Below are 18,457 nucleotides of genomic sequence, written 5' to 3' on the forward strand. Positions count from 1 at the left end.
TCACTTGAACTGAATATCTCGCACTTGATGAACTCCGTCTATGCCTGTAAGGTGTTGTTCTCCATTGTCGGGATCGTGCGAGTTGAAAACAATCGGAGAATATCTCAGTTTGTTCCTGAGCCACTATGCCTTACATTTTCCCTGTTCCATTTAGCTTATGTGAGAGATAACGAAAATATCTGTTCAGCACGCTATTTTTATGATAATTAACATTTCGAGGCGTCTACTCTTTTTGGCTTCTCGAAGACGATCCATGGTACCGCAATGTAAGCTGCTCTGTAGAAAAGAATATCGGAAATAGTTTTCGTCGACCCATGTCAGTTACCTCCTACTGAGCACACATTTTTGTATTCGCGGCGACGCCTACAATGGCAAGCAATATTTAGAAGAATGTTATTTAAAGACACACATTTAAAATTGAACAAACTATGAGAAACCCTTTAAAAGCCACTTCTCTCCGATAATGACCGTGGCACACATCTAAAGACGTATGACCAAACCTATGGCAGAGTGGCCTAATCTCAGGGTCCAGCCTTGAGCCTCGGCATCTTGCTAGGTGCTATTTTCCAACTCAATCTCGTAGCCAATACATCAATCATCTCCATATTTTATTTTTAACATTTCCCAAACGCTCCATCAATATCCCAAGCAGCTTATTTTGCTTCTTCAGCAAGCCTCTCTTGCAGTCTACCCGCCAAGTCCTTAAGCGAGTTGCTCTGTGTGACATCGAAGATACTGACGCCGCCAACAACGTTTATAACGAGCCAGTTTCGCAACTCTCCTGCAACCAGGGAGTCCACACCATAAGCCGTCAAAGGCATCTCAGCATCGACTTCAGACGCAGACATTGCGAAGACATCAGCCAGACGCTCTTTCAAAGCCTCAACCAACAAGCCATGCGCTGTTTCGGTTGAGCTGTTGATGAGGCGATCCTTCAAAGACTGCTGTGCTGAGCCTTCTCCGTCAGAGCCGTCACCAGGAATCGACAAGTGTGCAAAGCGAGGCTCCAAGCGCCACTGCAGAGTGCCTGGAGTCGTCCAGCTCTTGAGTCCAGTGACGATCTGGCCCAGACGTGGGTGGAGTATAGACATTTGAATGAGGCTCAAGAGCTCAGACACTTCTTGGGCACGGTAACCGGCTCTGTCCAATAGTTTGCCGACGCCACCACGAGCGGCCACACCCACAGCTGGCACACTACCGATGTTGATAGAAACACCAGGTAGGCCCTTGCTGACTCTGTTCCATGCGAGAGCATCCTGGTAGCTTCCTCCTGCCGTGTAGTTTGCCTGACCACCGTTTCCTAGAATGCATGTAGCAGATGAGAGGATAATGAAGAATTCCAGGTCGGAGTCTTGGAAGAGCTCATTCAAGTTTCCAGTTCCCTTAACCTTGGGCCCAACCGCAACATGCCACTTGTCTTGGGTCATGTTGTTGAAGACAGAGTCTGCCAGAACCACAGCTGATTGAATGACACCGCGAATTGGGCCCTTCTTGCGAGCTTCAGTGACAACTTTCTCAAGGCTTGCCTTGTCGGACACATCGCAGCTGCGGAGCACAGCTTGAGCTCCAGCTTCAGCGAGGGCAGCGACAAGGGCTGGGCCTTCTGCTTGCTGCTCTGCTCGTCGTGATACCAGGATCAGGTTCTTCGCTCCTTGCTTGGCGAGCCAGAAGGCGATTTCCTGACCAATACCGCTCGTTCCACCGATGATGAGGTACGAACCAAGAGGGTCAAGCTTGGGTGAAGCCTGGGTTACAACAGTCTATGGAAGCGTCAGTGTACATGTTAAGAGAAGAAAGATTTGGATGTCGTCAATACATACCGGTACCAAGTCGCCTTCGGTGGCTCGAACAACAAATTTACCAATGTGGCGACCACGCTGCATTTGGCGGAAAGCGTCTCGCAGGTTGCCAATCTCGTAAAGCAAGAGGGGCACTTCATGCTTGATCTTTCCAGCGGCAAACAAATCTACAACGCCCCGGAAAGAGTTGAAAAGGGTCTTGCCGTTGACAATTCCCAGCATCACGAGATCCATTGCGATGTAGCTTGTGGAATTGCTAAAGTTTCTCATGCCCAAGCTCTTGTTGCCCTGGGAGTCTTGCTTGCCCAGTTCAATAAAGCGGCCGAGTTTAGCAACGCAATCCCAACTAGCCTGCAACAGAGGGCCTGCCAAAGAATTCAACAAAACATCGACACCTCTTCCTCCGGTAGCTCGCATAACGTCCTCAGCGAACGAGACATCACGGCTGGAGAACATGCGATCGCGGGGAATGCCGTAGTTCTTGGAAAGGAACTCTCTCTTCTCTTCCGAACTAACAGTGACATAGATCTCCGCCTTCAGGTACTGCGCAATAGCGATGGCTGCCAATCCGACACCACCAGCTGCAGAGTGGATCAGGATGCTTTCACCCTCTTGCAGGTCGGCAAGTTTGATCAGAGCGTGGTACGCAGTTCCAAAGATGATGGGGACAGAGGCTGCGGCTTCCAGACTCATGCTGTCTGGAATACGCATGACGCTGTGCCATGGCGTGCGAATCTTGTTGGCCCAGTTTCCGTATTGCATGAGAGCGCAAACTCGGTCACCAACCTTGACGTGAGTGACTTTGGATCCAACGCGGCTGACATATCCCGAGCACTCGAATCCCATAATCTTCTCTTGCATTTGGTCCATTGCGATGAGAACGTCTCGGAAGTTGAGACCGAATGCATGCGGCGTGATCTCAACCATCTCCTCGTTCCATGTACCAGATTGCCAGAGAGCCTCGTCCTCCTTGAAGACAAGACTGTCCAAGAGACCAGGGCTTGCAGCCTCCAAGTATGTGTACGGGCCCGAGAATGAGAACTCCTTGAGCTGAGGTGGGTTTCTGCCTTGCAGTCTTCCAAACTGCTCATTAAAGCTCTGTTCTCCGATGTATCGGAGAATGTTAAGCTGGCCTGAGCGAACCGAGAACTCGTACTCGCGATGCTCGCGGTTGGAGTTCAAAGTGTAGCGGAATACATCGTCAATCACTTTGATTGCAGATGCATCCCAGCATCCTTGCGCTGGATCCAAGTCGAGGGTGATGAATGTCTTGGAGGCATCTTCGACTCTGAGTGTTCGCAGCAAACCAAGGCCCATTGCGGCTTCTCCCTCGTTGCCATCTCCAGCGTGTGATACCCACACCAGGTTGTCAGCCTCTAGCAGTGCTGCCTGGAGAGCATCGAAGTTCTCCTTGGAGATTTCAGACAAGAACTTGTCCTTGCTTTGCACCCAAATGATACCAGTCTTGTTCTTCAACGACGCCTTTCCAAGCTCGGCAACCGAAACCTCCGTGCCGGTGCTCTCATGAAGCAACTGGCTAAGCTGATCCAGCCATTTTTGAGGTGCTGCGTCCTTGGAGTTGGGAATCTGGATCAAGACAGTCTCCTTGGGGTAGTTAACAGAGTGGAACAGCGCATTGCTTGTGGCAGTAGCCGCGATGAATGAGTATTCTGAGCCGCGCACCACAATCTCAGAGCTGTGGAAGCCGTTCTCAGCCAGCACCGATTCCAGTTTTTCATCCAGAGATTTCTCCAGGATCAATGCTGTGCCTTCAGACTTCAAGACATGGCGAATGTACTTGGTACTCTTGCTGAGATCTGTAGCGTTCTGGAGAAGGTTGGAGACAATGACCAAGTCGTAGCTTTCAGCGTTAATACCTTGCTCGCCAGGGCTCTTTTCAATGTCAAATTCTTGGTATCGAATCTGGCTCTCGAATGCTGTAAATTGCTTCTCAGCCTCTGAGAGTGCTTCAGCAGAGACATCTGCATAATCGTATCTCTGAACTGCCAATGTTCCTGGAGTCTCTTGTGAAAGACCCTCGAGAATAACAGCGGAAGTAGCTCGTGCACCAGCCCCAACTTCCAAGACCTTGGCACGGGGATGCTTGTGAGCAAAGAGGCTGACATACTCCTTGAGCTTGTCCTCGCTCTGGAAGTCTTTGGCAGACAGCTTAGTAACGTCCGGCTTGTGGACAGGCTTCAGCGTAGCAGTGTTATCCACCTCGTCCGAAGCCTGAATGGTCTTGAGAACCAGGGATTTGACCTTCAAGCGCTCGGCATTCAGAACAATCCTCTCTTTCTCGCCCTCAATCTCGGACAAAGTGATGGAAACTTCGAAACCGTGATTATCGAGATGGGTGAGCTTGGCGACAGCCTTCATCTTGGTACCGGGCTTCTGGTCAGTATTGGAGCTCATGTACAATTTGCCAGCAAACTCAGGCAAACAGAGGCCAAACTTCTCCAAGATAGCCGAAGGCATGGTGCTCCAAGCAATTTGGAAGCAAGCGTCCATCGTTGTGGGATGAACAAAGTACTTGGACTCGTACTCTTTAGGCATTGCTGCAACATTGTCGGCCACAGTGATGCCCGCAAGTACGTAGCCGCTACCATAATCGACGGTTGAGACAGTCTGGAAGGCGGGTCCCAGAGTTGGGCCTCCATTAGCAATCTGCTCATAGAAGACGCCCAGATCAAGAGAACTTGTTTGGATGTCTTCAGGCATGAGGACAGGGACTTGTGGCTTGTCACTGGCGATTCCGACTTTACCGCTGCAGTGTCCAATCCATTTGCCATCTCGTCCTCTGGAGAGGATCGAGAACTCCTTGTAAGTAAGAGTGTCCAAGGTTCGGTTGCTTTGGTCCCGAAGGATCAGCTGCACTTCCATTCCATCGTCTGAGGTTGGCACCATCAGGGCACTGTACAAGTTGACATCGTACAGCATGTAGCCTCCAAGAGCTTGCTCCTCTGGAGTGGCAATCTGGTGCATAGCTTCAATAGCCATGGTAGCCAGGCCAGCACCAGGGAACAGAATCTGTGTTTGCAAACCGTGATCTGCCAGCCAAGGGACGTTAGAAATGCGAAGTACATTTCTCCAGATGTGAACATCCGAGTTCAAGCCAGTCACCTTCAATCCAAGCAAGTCATGGTGAGGGAATTTTCGGTTCAGAGCTTCAGTTACTGCAGGTGCCTCAACCCAGTACTTTGCGTGGTTCCACGGGTATGAAGGAAGGTTGTGGACAACCTGCAAGCCCTTGGTCGGGGTGGGGAAGTTAACAGCCTCAAAGTTGACAGGGTATCCCTGGCAAAAGAGTCTGCTTGCCAAGGCTCCCATGGTGCGAACAGCGTCTTCTCCACGTTTCAGAGAAGCACCGTTTGTTGCGGTGCACTCCTTCAAGACTGGGTCAGCGAGAATCTGTCGAATAGGTCCCTGGAGAGCTCCGTGAGGTCCAATCTCGATAATGGCATCGACGGTAAACTGGCCTCCAGATTTCTCTGATTCCTCCGACAGGAGCATCTCCTTCAGAGCGTCTTCAAACTGAACGCACTGGACCATGTTCTGGACCCAGTGTCCAGGCTCAGCCAAAGACTTCTTCTCGCTCTTGCCGACGCGCTTTCCAGAAACAGGAGATGCGAAAATGATGTTGGACTCTGGCAATTCGGGCTTCTGCAAGTGCTTGTTGAGGCTCGAGTGGTATACCTCAGCCAGGGGATCCATATGCGTAGAGTGGTACGCTGCTGGAACCCTAAGACGTCGGAAGAATGCACCTTCAGTTTGGGCTCGCGCTTCGAGCTCCTCCAAGGCAGAGACATCTCCAGAAATAGTCACGCTGTCGGGGCTGTTGACACATCCAACCACGGCCTTGCCAGAGGTGATCTCGGCAAGGTATTCCTGGGCAGTCTCTTTGCTGGTGGCGAGCGCAGTCATACCACCTTGAACCTTGCCAGCTTCCACATACTCAGCCGTGAGATGGCCTCGGACATACGCAATGGTGATGGCATCCTCGAATGTGAGCAATTTGGCCGCATAAGCTGCTGAAATCTCACCACTGGAGTGGCCAGTTGTGGCATTGGGAACCACACCCCAAGAGTCAAGCAGCCGAACTACAGCCAGCTGGATAATAACTGACAGAGGGAAACTGAACTGTGGCTTATTGACCTGGGTCTGCTTCTCATCCCGCGATAGCTCCTCAATGACACTCCAAGGGGAGCCCAATGACTTGACATGCTTGTCTGCATCTTCTAGAGCCTGTCGGAACACTGGGTAAGCTGCAATGAGCTCTCGGCCCATAGCATGCCACTGAGCGCCCTGTCCAGTGAAGACAAATCCAAGTCGAGGCACCTTAGCCAAACTGGCCTGCGATGGGCTGAGAGTGGATTCTTTCAGTGCAGAGCGAAGCTCGTCGACCGAATTGGCTGAAACGACTGCCCTCCATGCAAACTGAGAACGCCGCTGGGTCAGAGTGTAAGCCAGATCAGCAAGACGCTCTTCTGAGAAGTCAGACTCCAGATAGCCCTCAAGCTGCTTAATTGACTCTCGTGCACCCTTTTCCTCTCTGGCACTGAGAGTAAAGAGGTAGCGTTGCTTGGGTGTCTCCTTTTTGACAACGCCATTGGCCTTGGCGGGCACATGATATCTGGCATCTTCGATGATAGCGTGGGTGTTGGTGCCTCCAGCTCCAAAGTTGCTAATGGACACTCTTCGCATGCTGTATGATGGCCAAGGCGTCAACTCAGTTGGGACCTATAACACCTGTCAGTATACTATTTTTTTTACAGTGAAATAATTGCTGATTACCTTGAGGTTGAGCTCCTTGAAAGGGATTTTGGCGTTGGGGTTCTCATATAACGCGTGTGGTGGGATAGTCTCTCGCTCCAACATCTCCACAACTTTGATGATGGCAGCGAGACCACTGGTTGATTCAGTGTGTCCAACGTTGGCTTTGACAGAGCCGATATAGAGAGGCTCATCGGGTTTTCGACCCTTTCCGATGGTGTTTCCCAGGGCCTTGGTCTCTGTTGTGTCTCCTGCAATTGTACCTGTGCCATGGCTTTCTACGTAGCCTGTGTCGATTGGGTTCAAGCCGGCCCTTGCATAAGTAGCCTTAATCAGGGCCTCTTGAGCCTCTTGTGAAGGAGAAGTAATGGTTGGCGTTTTACCGTCCTGATTTGAACCTGTCTCTCGGATCACTGCTCGGATAGGGTCACCATCACGGATGGCAGCGTCAAGAGACTTGAGGACAATGGTAGAGACACCCTCACCACGGCCATAACCTTCGGCCCGATTGTCGAAACCGAAGGATTTACCTGAGGGGCCTGTAAGTCTGTTCGGTTGAGTTAGCATTATGACTCTTTTCCAGGGCTCTCATAACGCCGTGGACTTTGCGTCGATTAACTTACCCCAAATTGGATAATCCTAGACCTGATGACGGAAATAGAATCAGGTTAGTTCCGCCAACAATGGACATAGTAGCATCGCCAGTTCGAATACTCTGGCAAGCCAGATGGAGCGCAATCATGGCTGTGGAGCAAGCTGTATCGACAGCAACGCTAGGACCTTGAAGGTCAAAGAAATGGGACAATCGATTTGCTACCAGGGAACCTGAGTTTCCTGTGAGAAAGTAACGGGGCAAGTTGTCAATGTCTTGCACCTGCAAATCGTTGTAATCGTGAAACATAGCTCCAGCGAAGCAGGATGTCAAAGATCCGGCAACCTGTTCCAGAGTCAGGCCAGCTATGAAGAATCAGCAAACATTCACTGAGATGTGACAAAGGTTGTATAATACCTGACTCAAAGGCTTCAAATGTGGTTTCGTAGAGCATACGAATCTGAGGGTCCATAGCCTGTTTTTGATGTTAGCATTTCGTTGGCGATATGGACGAAGAAAGCACCTACTCTGGCTATGTCCGCAGTGAGACTGAAAAATGAGGTATCAAACAGCGAAACATCCTCATTCAAGAAGTGACCACCGTGGCTGTGAATCTACATAGGACAGAGTTATTAGCACACAGCATTCGCGATTGATCAATCAGTGTATAACAAGATCAACTCGGTAGGAGGATTAACATACGGTTCCAAGGTTTTCTGGTCGAGGGTGATGGAATGCATCTCCGTTATACCTGGTTGGAGGCACCTTGGACCAAGTATTTTGAGCTTCCGCACACAACTCCCAGAGACGTTCAGGAGTACTGGCATCGCCTGGGAAGCGGCAGGCCATGCCAATAATGGCAATTGGCTGTGTCTTGGGTGTGGACGACATGGCGGTGATGATTCTGTAAAAGAAAATGAATTCAGAGCGTGCCGAATGATAATTTGCATCGACTGCTGCCAAGTAGCGGGACCATGCCTACCTATATATACAAGACCATAATCTAGGGCATCACTCAGAGTCTTCGCTATCTGTGATATCTTGACACCTTTCCTACGTGACGCAAAGTATCTTCGGTGATCATCAATCCTTCGTCGACGATGACGAGCTTGCTACGACGTTGCACCTCCGCTGCATCTCCGTTGGCCCTTCTCATGTAGTGAGTCGGCGGCCGTTCGGCTTCGACCCCTGATCGGCCGAGGCCCCTTGTCAGTCCCTTTGGGTTACTTTGTATGCATGCAGAGCCGCTAGTTACATAAAAGCCAAGAAGGGGTTTTGGAATCTCGATTAAAAAGTAGTGGAGGAAGAAAAGCATCCCCTTGCACCTGTTACGTTGGAGAATGTTTATAATGTTTATGTAAATCTTACAAACAATAGTCTTACTACTCTTATACACATATACATTTCCATCGATCAACCTCAAAACCGAACCTCAATGGCTCTGTAACGCTCGAATCTCGGCGATAGACGTTCTTGTTTCTGTAAGCCTCGAGCCCAACCTTGTTAGGTGGGAGGCGGCAGCAGGGGTGGTGGAAAAGACCGCAAACAGCACTATACAGGTACACGTAGTAAGGGCAGAGAATCCTTTGTTGGGCGTGTGTATGAAATCGTAAGATTGCCTATAGTTTTGATCTCTGGCCCCGTTTGCATTGCAACGTCCAACGGCAGGCCGCGCTATGAAACACCAGATATCACTGGCTTTGATACATAGACAAGGGTATCGGACGAAACCAACCCGATCGGAGTAAAATAAATAAAAAATGAAAAATCCGGCCAGCACATGCATACGGAATTATACGATTATCGTAATAAAGGCCGAATGTTATTCAAGTCGTGTACATCAGATCTATTTTGGGTTGCAATCTCTATCGGGGATATTTGATAAGCAGTCCTAGATATCATTTATCGGGAATTATAAGCAAGGATAATTTATGATATTTCTATGCATGAATGCCCCATATACCACTGGTACAAAAGGTAAAGTTCCTATAGGGTGAGTATTCGTTGTAAGATGAACCGAATACTACCCTTTCTTCACCAGAGCATGAGAGCATTGGCCACATCAAGTAGGTTACGCGTTATCACAATAGTTCTCCATATTTCGAATCCCGTAGATGAAGATTCATTCTGATAATACTCCCGCCGCCGGCTACCGTAAACGGCATGCGATAGTGCCTCTCTCCCGTCCCAAGTGCGGTATAGGAATTGGCTACTGCGTGCACGCTAAATAGATTGAATCACCTTTAATCATTCCAGATTAGACCTTTTGCAGGTTTGCATTTTATATAGGATTGATAACCAGAATAATATGAGCCACTTATTGATGCCTTACCTATTGGCTCGAGATATACAGTAATCAGTAGTACAAAGCTTTCAGTCTACTATATCCAAGATGCGTCTTCTATTTTTTAATAGACCCTCTACGCTGGAGTTTGTAAATACGCATGCTTCGCATAATGAACCGTTTAGAATCTGGACAAATTAGCCCAAACGGTTTGTTGCCAAGTTCTATGCTCTTACGTTTATTCCCGGCTTCCGAAAATATTCTGTCCCTTGTCCCAAATAAAGCTAGTCGCAGCTTGAAGAGTGCTAGAAATTAAATTATGTTACACCTTGAACTATTTCACCTTACGGAAAGAAGATAGTCGTGGTGCAACGTCGGCTAAAAGTTGTCAGTCTTTTATTTCCAAATTAGGGCCTTGGAGGAGCAGCACTTTACAATTTTTAAATTCGCAATACATTTATGTCACAATTTACCGCAGGAGACGAAAGCCGTCATACTTTTGATGAATCTAGGCACCGGGCTGTGTTATCTTAATGTGGAGACGACTGTATCCATCGTTCCTTCGGCTCAATCCGCCGTCTCACATCATCACCTTAAGCACGTGAATCAACGTTCGGATGGCTAATTGGAGTAGGTCAACTGGGGCATTAGAAAACGGTGTCTGCCTATCAGTGGCAGTCTAACCAATAACACGCAATGGTCGGGCGTTTGAGCACGTTAATTGTGAGCTCATATTGAGCGGTTAATTTTATCTGCAGATGCGATTACTCGAGCTTCATCTTGCTAGCCGGCATCATTACCATTTATCCGAGTGATATCATTTTTGCTCACCCTAGCCTCTCGACAAGAAACGCATTCATGCCCCTTTGCATCCTTCAGTGGCGAGTGCATGGTGTGTGGTGTAGTCGAGGCATGTGCTTGATCAAGACCGGTGTTATCAGTCCCGCCGTGGCATGAAGTACCTCCTTGTACATGTTGCCGTTCCTTGCAGCACCTGCTCTTAGCGACAGGATGTAACTCTACTTGTCCGTAATTCCACAAAGGATTCACCGGCCGTGTCGTAATTCCAGCATGCGGGCAAGACGTCGGCTTACTTCGTATAATACGCGGAAGGCTCCCCTAGCGCCGGCACGGCTCGGCTCGCCTGCCCCGGTCGCCCCACTTTTCGATCTCGTAGGGCAATAAAGGAAGTACGTAGAAACCCTTTCTTTGCGATTCCTCATTTGGCAAACGTGTATTACCTTGTATAGATAGAGCATAGTCATAAACTACCGCATATGAAGTAGTTTCCTAAAAAACGGCTGCATGACACTAGAATAATGTCTTCTATCTAGAAGCCTGCCACATGCATGTGTCACACGCCGCCGACAGGATTTAGCATTGTAGATAAGGCGATAGCTAGCTCTATCATCGGTCTTGATGGAATAAATGTTATAGATATGATTCAGTAGACATAATGACCCCGTTTTGAATCGCTAGATCCATTGTGGAAGAGGGTAGTATTGTGGCTGTCAAGCAGATAACTGGCAAATTGATGTTATGCAGGGAGCCCACTATGACTATGGATGGATTCCAAGTAGGCAATGCTGCGGCCTTTTTGGGCCTTGAAAATTAGTTATAGAGATACCAAATACAGCTACTGTGAAGGGTATCATATGAGATCCAACAGGGGCCCAATACTTATCTCTGCCTATTGTAACTTGAAACCGTTCTCTAGGCTAAAGAGCTGGAACACGTAGTACTCGCTCTAAATATTCGGCTGCAGGTTTAGATGAAAATCTCTCCACAACTTACTACAAACAGTCGAAATGACTAAGAGTAGCCCAGTAAGCTACATGGAGAAAGGTCCACAATCTAATTTTGTAGGAAATACGGCAGTCGCACTCCGCAAGCGTCTATCTCGCACGCAATCCGTGTCTTGGTGGCTGCTCATACCCGGATGGGTGATCTTGAAGAGGCAGGGGTTGATTAAAGTTATCACCACGACAAATCAGCGGTGGATTACTGAGTGAATAGTTTAAATGGGGAAATGCAATTTAGAGAAGCAATGGAATGTTGATACTGCTAAACATTGGTGCCTCTAAGCTCAAGAGGAGCGGTGTTTTTGTCAATATAGATGTATGAGAAGAAAATTATCTGCACCTGATTCTCTGTACTAATACCTAATTTCCGCCTGAGAATGGCCAATGTTAACGCATATATTGAATAAGTCACGGTGCATGGCGCATCTTGGCACCTATACTGAGCTACGTATCACTCTAGTTGCTTACCATGTTTAGGGTGCGTATTTTCTGTGTCACCCCTGTAGATCAGATTTGGAGAATAATTTTCCGTAGTCTATAATTCGTTCACTCACACCAGACTAGTATGTGACGTGTGGGTGGCCATGCATGATTACTCAGGCATCCTCAGATCCGATCATGATTACAGATTGCATGCACGTGTGTGTGTGACAGTGTGATGAGGCCACGAGGGTGTTGAGCTGTACACTCGACCCTGAAACTGAGGACATGGAAAAAAAAAAAAAAAAAGTGTACTTTGCTTGTATAGTACAGATCCATTATATGCAACCAAAGCTCTAAAATGTACTCGCTAATAAAAATAAATTCCTGGCATTCTTTCTCTTTCGGTGTAATAGGTCGAATACAAGTCACATCACCACCCTACCCTATATAACGCTTGGCATCATCTATATTAATTCAATGCATCCCCTTACAGCCTCTTATCACTTCCATGAGAGTTTATAATAACAGTAAAAGAGATAGTCCCGAGAGGAAAGTCAAAATATTTATGTATTAGTAGTAGATAAGTCTAGATAGGGATGCATGCCATTTCACCGATTGAAGAAGCATCGCAGACCACCCCAAAGATAACAAGTGGCGCCACTTTCGATTATGATAGAAATGCCCCTTGACCACCAGCGCATCAAACGCACAGATGCATCCACGTGTGCAGCATCTTGGCGTCTTGACAAAAGCTGAGTCAATCGCTTCGAGGCCATGCGTAAGGCTGATTGCGCGGGAATCCGGACTGGCTGCTAGCGTGGCCTTATAGCCCACTATAAGGCGCTCAATGCCTGGAAACCAGGGTGGCCGAGTGGTCTAAGGCGATGGTTTTAAGTTATCTATTTCTTAAACACCATTATCGAGAGATGCCAGGGTTCGAACCCCTGTCCTGGTAGCAATTTTCTTTTTTTGTATAATGCTCAATTACGCTGCTCTGTATGTAAGACGCTGCAATAAAAAATGACAAGCGCTCAAAAAGTTCTTTTTTTCCTCATCCGGACTGACGTGCATATCAACTGCCCCAGCGTTACTCCGAAAGCGCTCCAGATATTCTCGCAAATACCCGGGGTATCCCTCCCTTTTTTTTTCTTGTCGCGCATGGGTCTCTTCTCCAGGTTTATTCGTGCATTGTTTCCATTGCTGTCCACCTCCACGTGCGATACCCATTCTTTCAAGATAACTTTGTAAATTTATTTTACGTTTAATTCATTCCGTATGCACCAATTTTTCTTTTCTTCAGGAGGCAAGAAGGAATAAGCATAACGGGCAGTCCAAACAAGAACTAGCTACTGTAAGTAGTCTCAGGCGATAATTGCCCAAATCGTCATCTCGAGATCGAAGGATGCGGTGCTCTATTAGATCACAGATCCATCCTGTTGTAGTCTCACCAAGCAGTCGAAACTGGATAATCCCGTAAACGTTGCTTATTTGATGCTGATTATCTTGCCGTAACTGCCTCTCTGGTACTCTCTTGTATATGAATACGCATGTGTTTAGTGATACCAGAAGACAGCATGCTTAGCTGACACCTCGAGGCCTTTGTTCATACATAGGTACATACAGACGTAATATTTGTAGAAAATGTTAAACAGAACTTATTTATTGCTTATCTGAGAATAGAGAACTGTTAGAGGATAGTCAGTGCCACGCAAGACATGCATATAAGCAAGGCATGTGTATAAGATGTGGTATCAGCACTCTCACACCCCCTAACTCAAACCTTTCAATTTTTTTTTGGAAGGTCTCAGTAGGACGCCTGGACAAGTGCCGACCCCAGTTGCCACTAAAAAAACTGCCGGCATGAATTCAGAAGGATGCCATCAGACCAAAATTGTCCATCGATCTCAATGGCTAACCTAGTCTTGGTCACATCGTGATCGAATCCCAGAGTCAAATAGTCTTTGCCTCGCTGCCTGTTATACACCAATGTTACGTCGCCCACGAGAAGAGCTTGTCAGTTAAAGGAGTGTAGTACTTGCATTTACAAGGGTAAAGCAAAACGCAGTGTTAGGAAGTGGGAGCCGATTTCGGCAGGGGGCGTTGACAACCGCTGGAGTTGGTCATCAAGGTCAGAAAGATGCTCTATAGTGGAGATGATGCTTTGCATAATGTTGTGTATCACAACGGCGCATATAATACGAAGAAATCGGCGTCTCCGGTCAGATATTGCGTTGTAATGTGGCGAACTATGTCACTCGCCAAGGTAGTTCATCGACCGGTCATATCTGTAACCTAAGCTTACTACTTTATTGAAAGGGCAATGAAAAAGAGGGATGTAACTATAAAAATGGAACTCAATGTCTACTAGATGAAAAGACATAAGTGCAAGATGAATTTTACAATTATCTACCCCTTAGTGGATTACCGTTCCTGTCTCGCAACAATTGGAGAGTACCGAGCCATACCTACACCATTGACATTTATCCAAGTTCTATTTCTCGAAAGCACTGAAGATCTAAAAAGGTAAGCCCACTGAGAAAGGTCTATCCATAACCCCCCCTAGCTGGGAATAAGAAACAATGGTTACTCGCTAGCCGTATAACAAGGGCTCGATACTTATGGGGTAGGCGATATTCGGCACTCGCACCCCTGAGAGGACGAGTTGAAGTAGTATTTCTCCATTCTTGGCAGTTTTAGAGGCTTTCACCCCACGTAATCGGGTATAATGGATCTTGATAGCGTGTGCGGTGAAGCAGGGCATCTCGACAGGCCCGCGGGGGTCATGTTTCATCTCCTTGCTCATTTTTGACTTGACATCTGCTCCATAGTTTCAACGTCAGTATTCTGAATACACCGCCCCGACTCAAACGCTTCAAACGAACTGAATCTATCGTGATATGCTCACTGATGTTATGCCTCCTTACTCTTATCTTTGACTGTCGCCTCTGTTTTTTGAGTTGCGTGAATGGAGGATCAAAAACTTGATATGATACTGCCTTTGCAAAAGCACCTGTCTCATAGCAGTTTATCAGATTCTAATAAGAGTTGGAGAGACTATCTAGAGATAAGCTTTCAAGGCCATATCTTAATCCGATCTAGCGTATAGTTGTGTTGAAGGAGTAAGATGGCGTACCTTGTTATATTCCGTAAGGCTTTGAACTTATATAGGGCTCTATAACGCGCCTAGCGTCCAAGTTTGTGAATGTGGTAATGGCGCAAGTTATGTCTCATATTGAAGTGAGTGCCATTTGACCGGGTAGGTAGGTATAAATGCTAATTTCTTTTGACATTGTTCTACTGTTCCTTTATTTTCATTCTCATTTAATTGTTGATGAACTCGCGTTGCTTCTTGTGTATTGGCCTTCAGTTACTGTTGGAGGTTGAGTTATGTGACTGTCGTTTGTTTCGTTTACTGGGAAAACCGTGCAGAGGCGAATTGAAAGCAAGTTATTTGACGGCGTATTATATGGAAAGCTCATCTATAGCAAAGTTTAACAACCTCATTGAACACTAATAAGCTTCTAGCTTTGGTTATGCCTCGAAATTCTCATTTGGCCAATACATCTCTATGTTTAGTTACACACAACAACGGTGATTTTCTCTGTCATGGCGTCCTAGTAGACTTACAAAGAATGAACATTATCCCAATTACTTTACTCACAGGGTCAGACGGGGACTGGGATTTACGTAGCCACATTGGATAGAGTTGGTAGGCGCATAATATCCACACTCTTGCGATGTAACAAAGACACAACAGTCAAACAAGAAGAGAGAGAAAAAAGGTGTAGCATGTGAAGAAAAAATTGATCGTGTTTGTATTAATATCGCATGATAGAGCCTACGAGTTTCATTTTCGAGGGGCTAGGTAGATCTAGCTCGACTAACCAACATATCTGGGTTAGTCTAGAAGGCTCAAATATTCTATCGTGACTTGCTTCCGCCTCACCTAGACAGATATTATGAAGCTGGATCATTCTCATGAAGTTAGTATAGTCTTGATATACGCAGCTATACTTGCGTCTTTGGGAATTAGGGAATGTGTAAAGTGCTGAGTGTGGCGATATAGGGAGGTCCAGTGCAAGAGTAGCCACTAACTCAGCAACAAACGGATTAATTTGGTATGAACACTATGCTACTACCAGAACTCATCTTACGGCTCATGATGATACTTCTTGACGTAAGTGCTCTTACTCAAGATCACGCACCACAATCGTGCATGCGACGCCTCATGCTGCGCTTGGCCAGCTCACCCAAATACATACTTCGAGGTTTCGAGTCTTCCATAGCGGGCTATGTAAGCTTCAAATTTTACTGCTGTCATCAAAACGACTTTGGATAGACTGAGTTCAGTGACAGTATCAACTCTCTGGACGACATTGGTGTGTTAACCTGCTTCTCATTTATGCGTTCTACCCTATCTACCGCAACTAAGGCGCATTATACACCAAGATTGCCCCGGCAGAGAGGTAGCACCAACTTCTTCATTCGCAAATGTGAACCTTTCAACGGCGGCCTGTTTTAATTGACAAGCTTGTTGATGTATCAATCATTGCGATTCTAAGCTGGCGTGTCAGTCCTTGAACCGAGGCGAATTTATCGCTTGCATGCATGTTCTCGCCCTTAATGTGTCCATATTCATCACAAAGATGTCACTTTTAATCATCCAAGTCAAAACTAAGTAGATTTCACTTGAAAGTGGATATGAATTTGAACTTGTCGCTACAATCTGTCGCTGGAGCTAAACATGAAAACACAAAGCGAAGAGTAAGAGCCCACTTTAAATGTCATCTCCCTCCACTGTAGTGTGTGCTGAAACAGAGTGACCGCATCCTCATTGATTTATTTTTTCTCCCCCATAGGTAATCATTGCTGCCGAGACGACTGACGAATGAGAAGCTCCGGAAGAGCTTCCGAGTTCCTCGCCTCTCTATGAGCTCGCGTCTGCCTCAACACCAGAGCGGGGTAAGTTCAAGGTGGCGAAGATATTTTTTTCTTCTGTGGACTTGAGACTACCAGTATAAAAAGAAGGGAATATCTCGCTGAGAGAAATCTTTTGACACATGACGATATTGAGCACGATTTGTTTTTTTTCTCGCTGTGTAACGATACCAAAGCTGCAATAAAAGACACATCTCCGTCTGCTACTACAAGAGTGGAATGATTGAAGATGAGAATTGGGAATGAAGACAAGAGATGGGCAAATATCTCTCTGCCTTATCACTACCCCAGGCGATTGCCCCTGGACGGCATACTAGGCATTCCAAAGGGCAAGCCCGCTTGAGCATTTTCAACATCTTCAACAGTCCCATTTGAGCTGCTGAGGCTCCCCATCCGCTGCCGCTCCTCTTTCTGGACAAGCTTATCCACTCAAGTCTTGGCCTCGTTGGAAATCCACTGATTAATGTTACTGTCGTTGCACTCTGTATGGTGCATCAAATCGGACTTGACCTGGCCAATCTCCTTGCGAAGTCGCTCATATTCATTGTGGAGGCTGCTGTTTTCCACCTTAAAGACTTGAACTTTGCTTCTTCAGATCATTCACCTTTTCCCTCTTCTTCTGTCGGCACTTGGATGCGGCCACCCGGTTTCGCCGCTTGACCTGTTCCTTCTTTTCTGTCGGATTGCGAGAGTTTTGCGGCCCTCTCTTTCGCTTATTGTTTCTGGCTGTGCTTCGCTCTTTGTCGGTTATAGAGCTGGGCGATGGCTGCGTATGTGTGCTGCAAGTATTAGGCGAAGCTTCGGATACTATTGGCGATTCGTCCATTGGAAACATTAGAAATTGATTGTCTTGTTCGCTTCTCAAGCTGGAGGATGTGGGAGTGTTCAGTAGATTCGGATCCATGGCCGTGGCCGTGGCCGCGTCACCGTCCGTGAGCTGTGTGTAGTACCCTATTACATCCCATGGCTCGAATGCTGTTGGCAGCGGGTATTCACTGCCATCACCGCCGATGACTTGATTCAGCGAGTCAAAGTGCAGGTCAGGGAGCCCCGCGGGTGGACTGGTTCCGTCGTCCTGCATGCTGAGATGTGCTTGCCAGTAGGTATCTCAATGGAGTCAAAAGCGGTTGTTGTGTGTATGAAATGAATCGGAGATGGGGATGTTTTGTTGCTAAGAGTTCGTGGTGAATGTACGATTTCTTGGTAAAAACTTGGAAGAAGCTCCCAAGTCTCGCTCATGTGTTTTGAGTTTCATCAAGTATCAAAACAATCGCCCGAGCATAATTTGCGACCCAGTTCCAGTGGCGGCGTTTATAAAGGGTGGGAAATGCAGAGGCTGCCCTTGAAACCTGCTTTTTTCCGTTCGGTAAACCCTCGTAAGCTTGTATGTGCCATTCCATCATGCATTATCTGTATTGGCTATTGGATCGGGCTATTGTTTGTGTGACGACCAATCAGGGAGGCGGAGTCTCGCATTGCTACATTAAATATTAGCACCTCTTATATGCTAACTGTATTATTCTGATATATCTTTTAGCATTGCATGATCTAGACTACATCCGGCGTCGCAACCTGTGTCCTATCTCTACTTGGCCGATCGTATTACGATGCAGATCTTTCGAGAAGAAAAAAGGCCGTAACGCCAATAGAAGATATATTACATCGAATAGACTCAATGGATGCGTCACTGAACTTTTGCCCATAAAATCCTCACACAGTACTGGACTTCAATCTTTATTAGCACTATGTGCAGACTAAGATTCACCCACGTGCTCTCCATCGGTTGGGTTTTCGGCACCCTCCATCTCGGGCTGCAGCGCATCTCCCCGCCCTGTACAATGTTTGT

General features: G+C 47.1%; 2 protein-coding genes and 1 non-coding gene across 3 annotated transcripts; 1 reads left to right on the forward strand and 2 right to left on the reverse strand.

Annotated features, from left to right (window-relative positions):
- Positions 1–399: 399 nt before the first annotated feature.
- On the reverse strand, positions 400–8,107 carry TrAtP1_009995 (Type I Iterative PKS). Its single transcript, XM_014093649.2, has 7 exons — positions 7,867–8,107; positions 7,692–7,778; positions 7,582–7,639; positions 7,196–7,529; positions 6,594–7,119; positions 1,821–6,539; positions 400–1,760 (listed from the first exon to the last, which is right to left on the reverse strand). Exons 1-7 carry the CDS (start codon positions 8,053–8,055, stop codon positions 654–656), a joined length of 7,020 nt encoding a protein of 2,339 aa, XP_013949124.2. The 5' UTR covers positions 8,056–8,107; the 3' UTR covers positions 400–653.
- A 4,423-nt stretch (positions 8,108–12,530) lies between these two features.
- TrAtP1_009996 lies at positions 12,531–12,628 on the forward strand. The gene has a single exon. It is a non-coding gene; the product is annotated as a tRNA-Leu (tRNA).
- Positions 12,629–16,744: 4,116 nt separating this feature from the next.
- Positions 16,745–17,871, reverse strand: TrAtP1_009997 (uncharacterized protein). The gene has a single exon (XM_014093648.2). The coding sequence runs from the start codon at positions 17,690–17,692 to the stop codon at positions 17,180–17,182; it is 513 nt and encodes a 170-aa protein (XP_013949123.2). The 5' UTR covers positions 17,693–17,871; the 3' UTR covers positions 16,745–17,179.
- Between the last annotated feature and the right edge of the window lie 586 nt (positions 17,872–18,457).

Source organism: Trichoderma atroviride, chromosome 5 (assembly GCF_020647795.1).
Source record: "Trichoderma atroviride chromosome 5, complete sequence".
NCBI lineage: Eukaryota > Fungi > Ascomycota > Sordariomycetes > Hypocreales > Hypocreaceae > Trichoderma > Trichoderma atroviride.

What these genes read in the sequence shown, in the direction of transcription:
- TrAtP1_009995 (XM_014093649.2), bottom strand. Translation starts at nt 8,055, where the DNA reads ATGTCGTCCACACCCAAGACACAGCCAATTGCCATTATTGGCATGGCC. An exon ending in TCACTGCGGACATAGCCAGA is followed by an intron (nt 7,640 to 7,691) that starts GTAGGTGCTTTC and finishes CATCAAAAACAG; the next exon opens with GCTATGGACCCTCAGATTCG. An exon ending in ATTTGAAGCCTTTGAGTCAG is followed by an intron (nt 7,530 to 7,581) that starts GTATTATACAAC and finishes GATTCTTCATAG; the next exon opens with CTGGCCTGACTCTGGAACAG.
- TrAtP1_009997 (XM_014093648.2), bottom strand. Translation starts at nt 17,692, where the DNA reads ATGCAGGACGACGGAACCAGTCCACCCGCGGGGCTCCCTGACCTGCAC.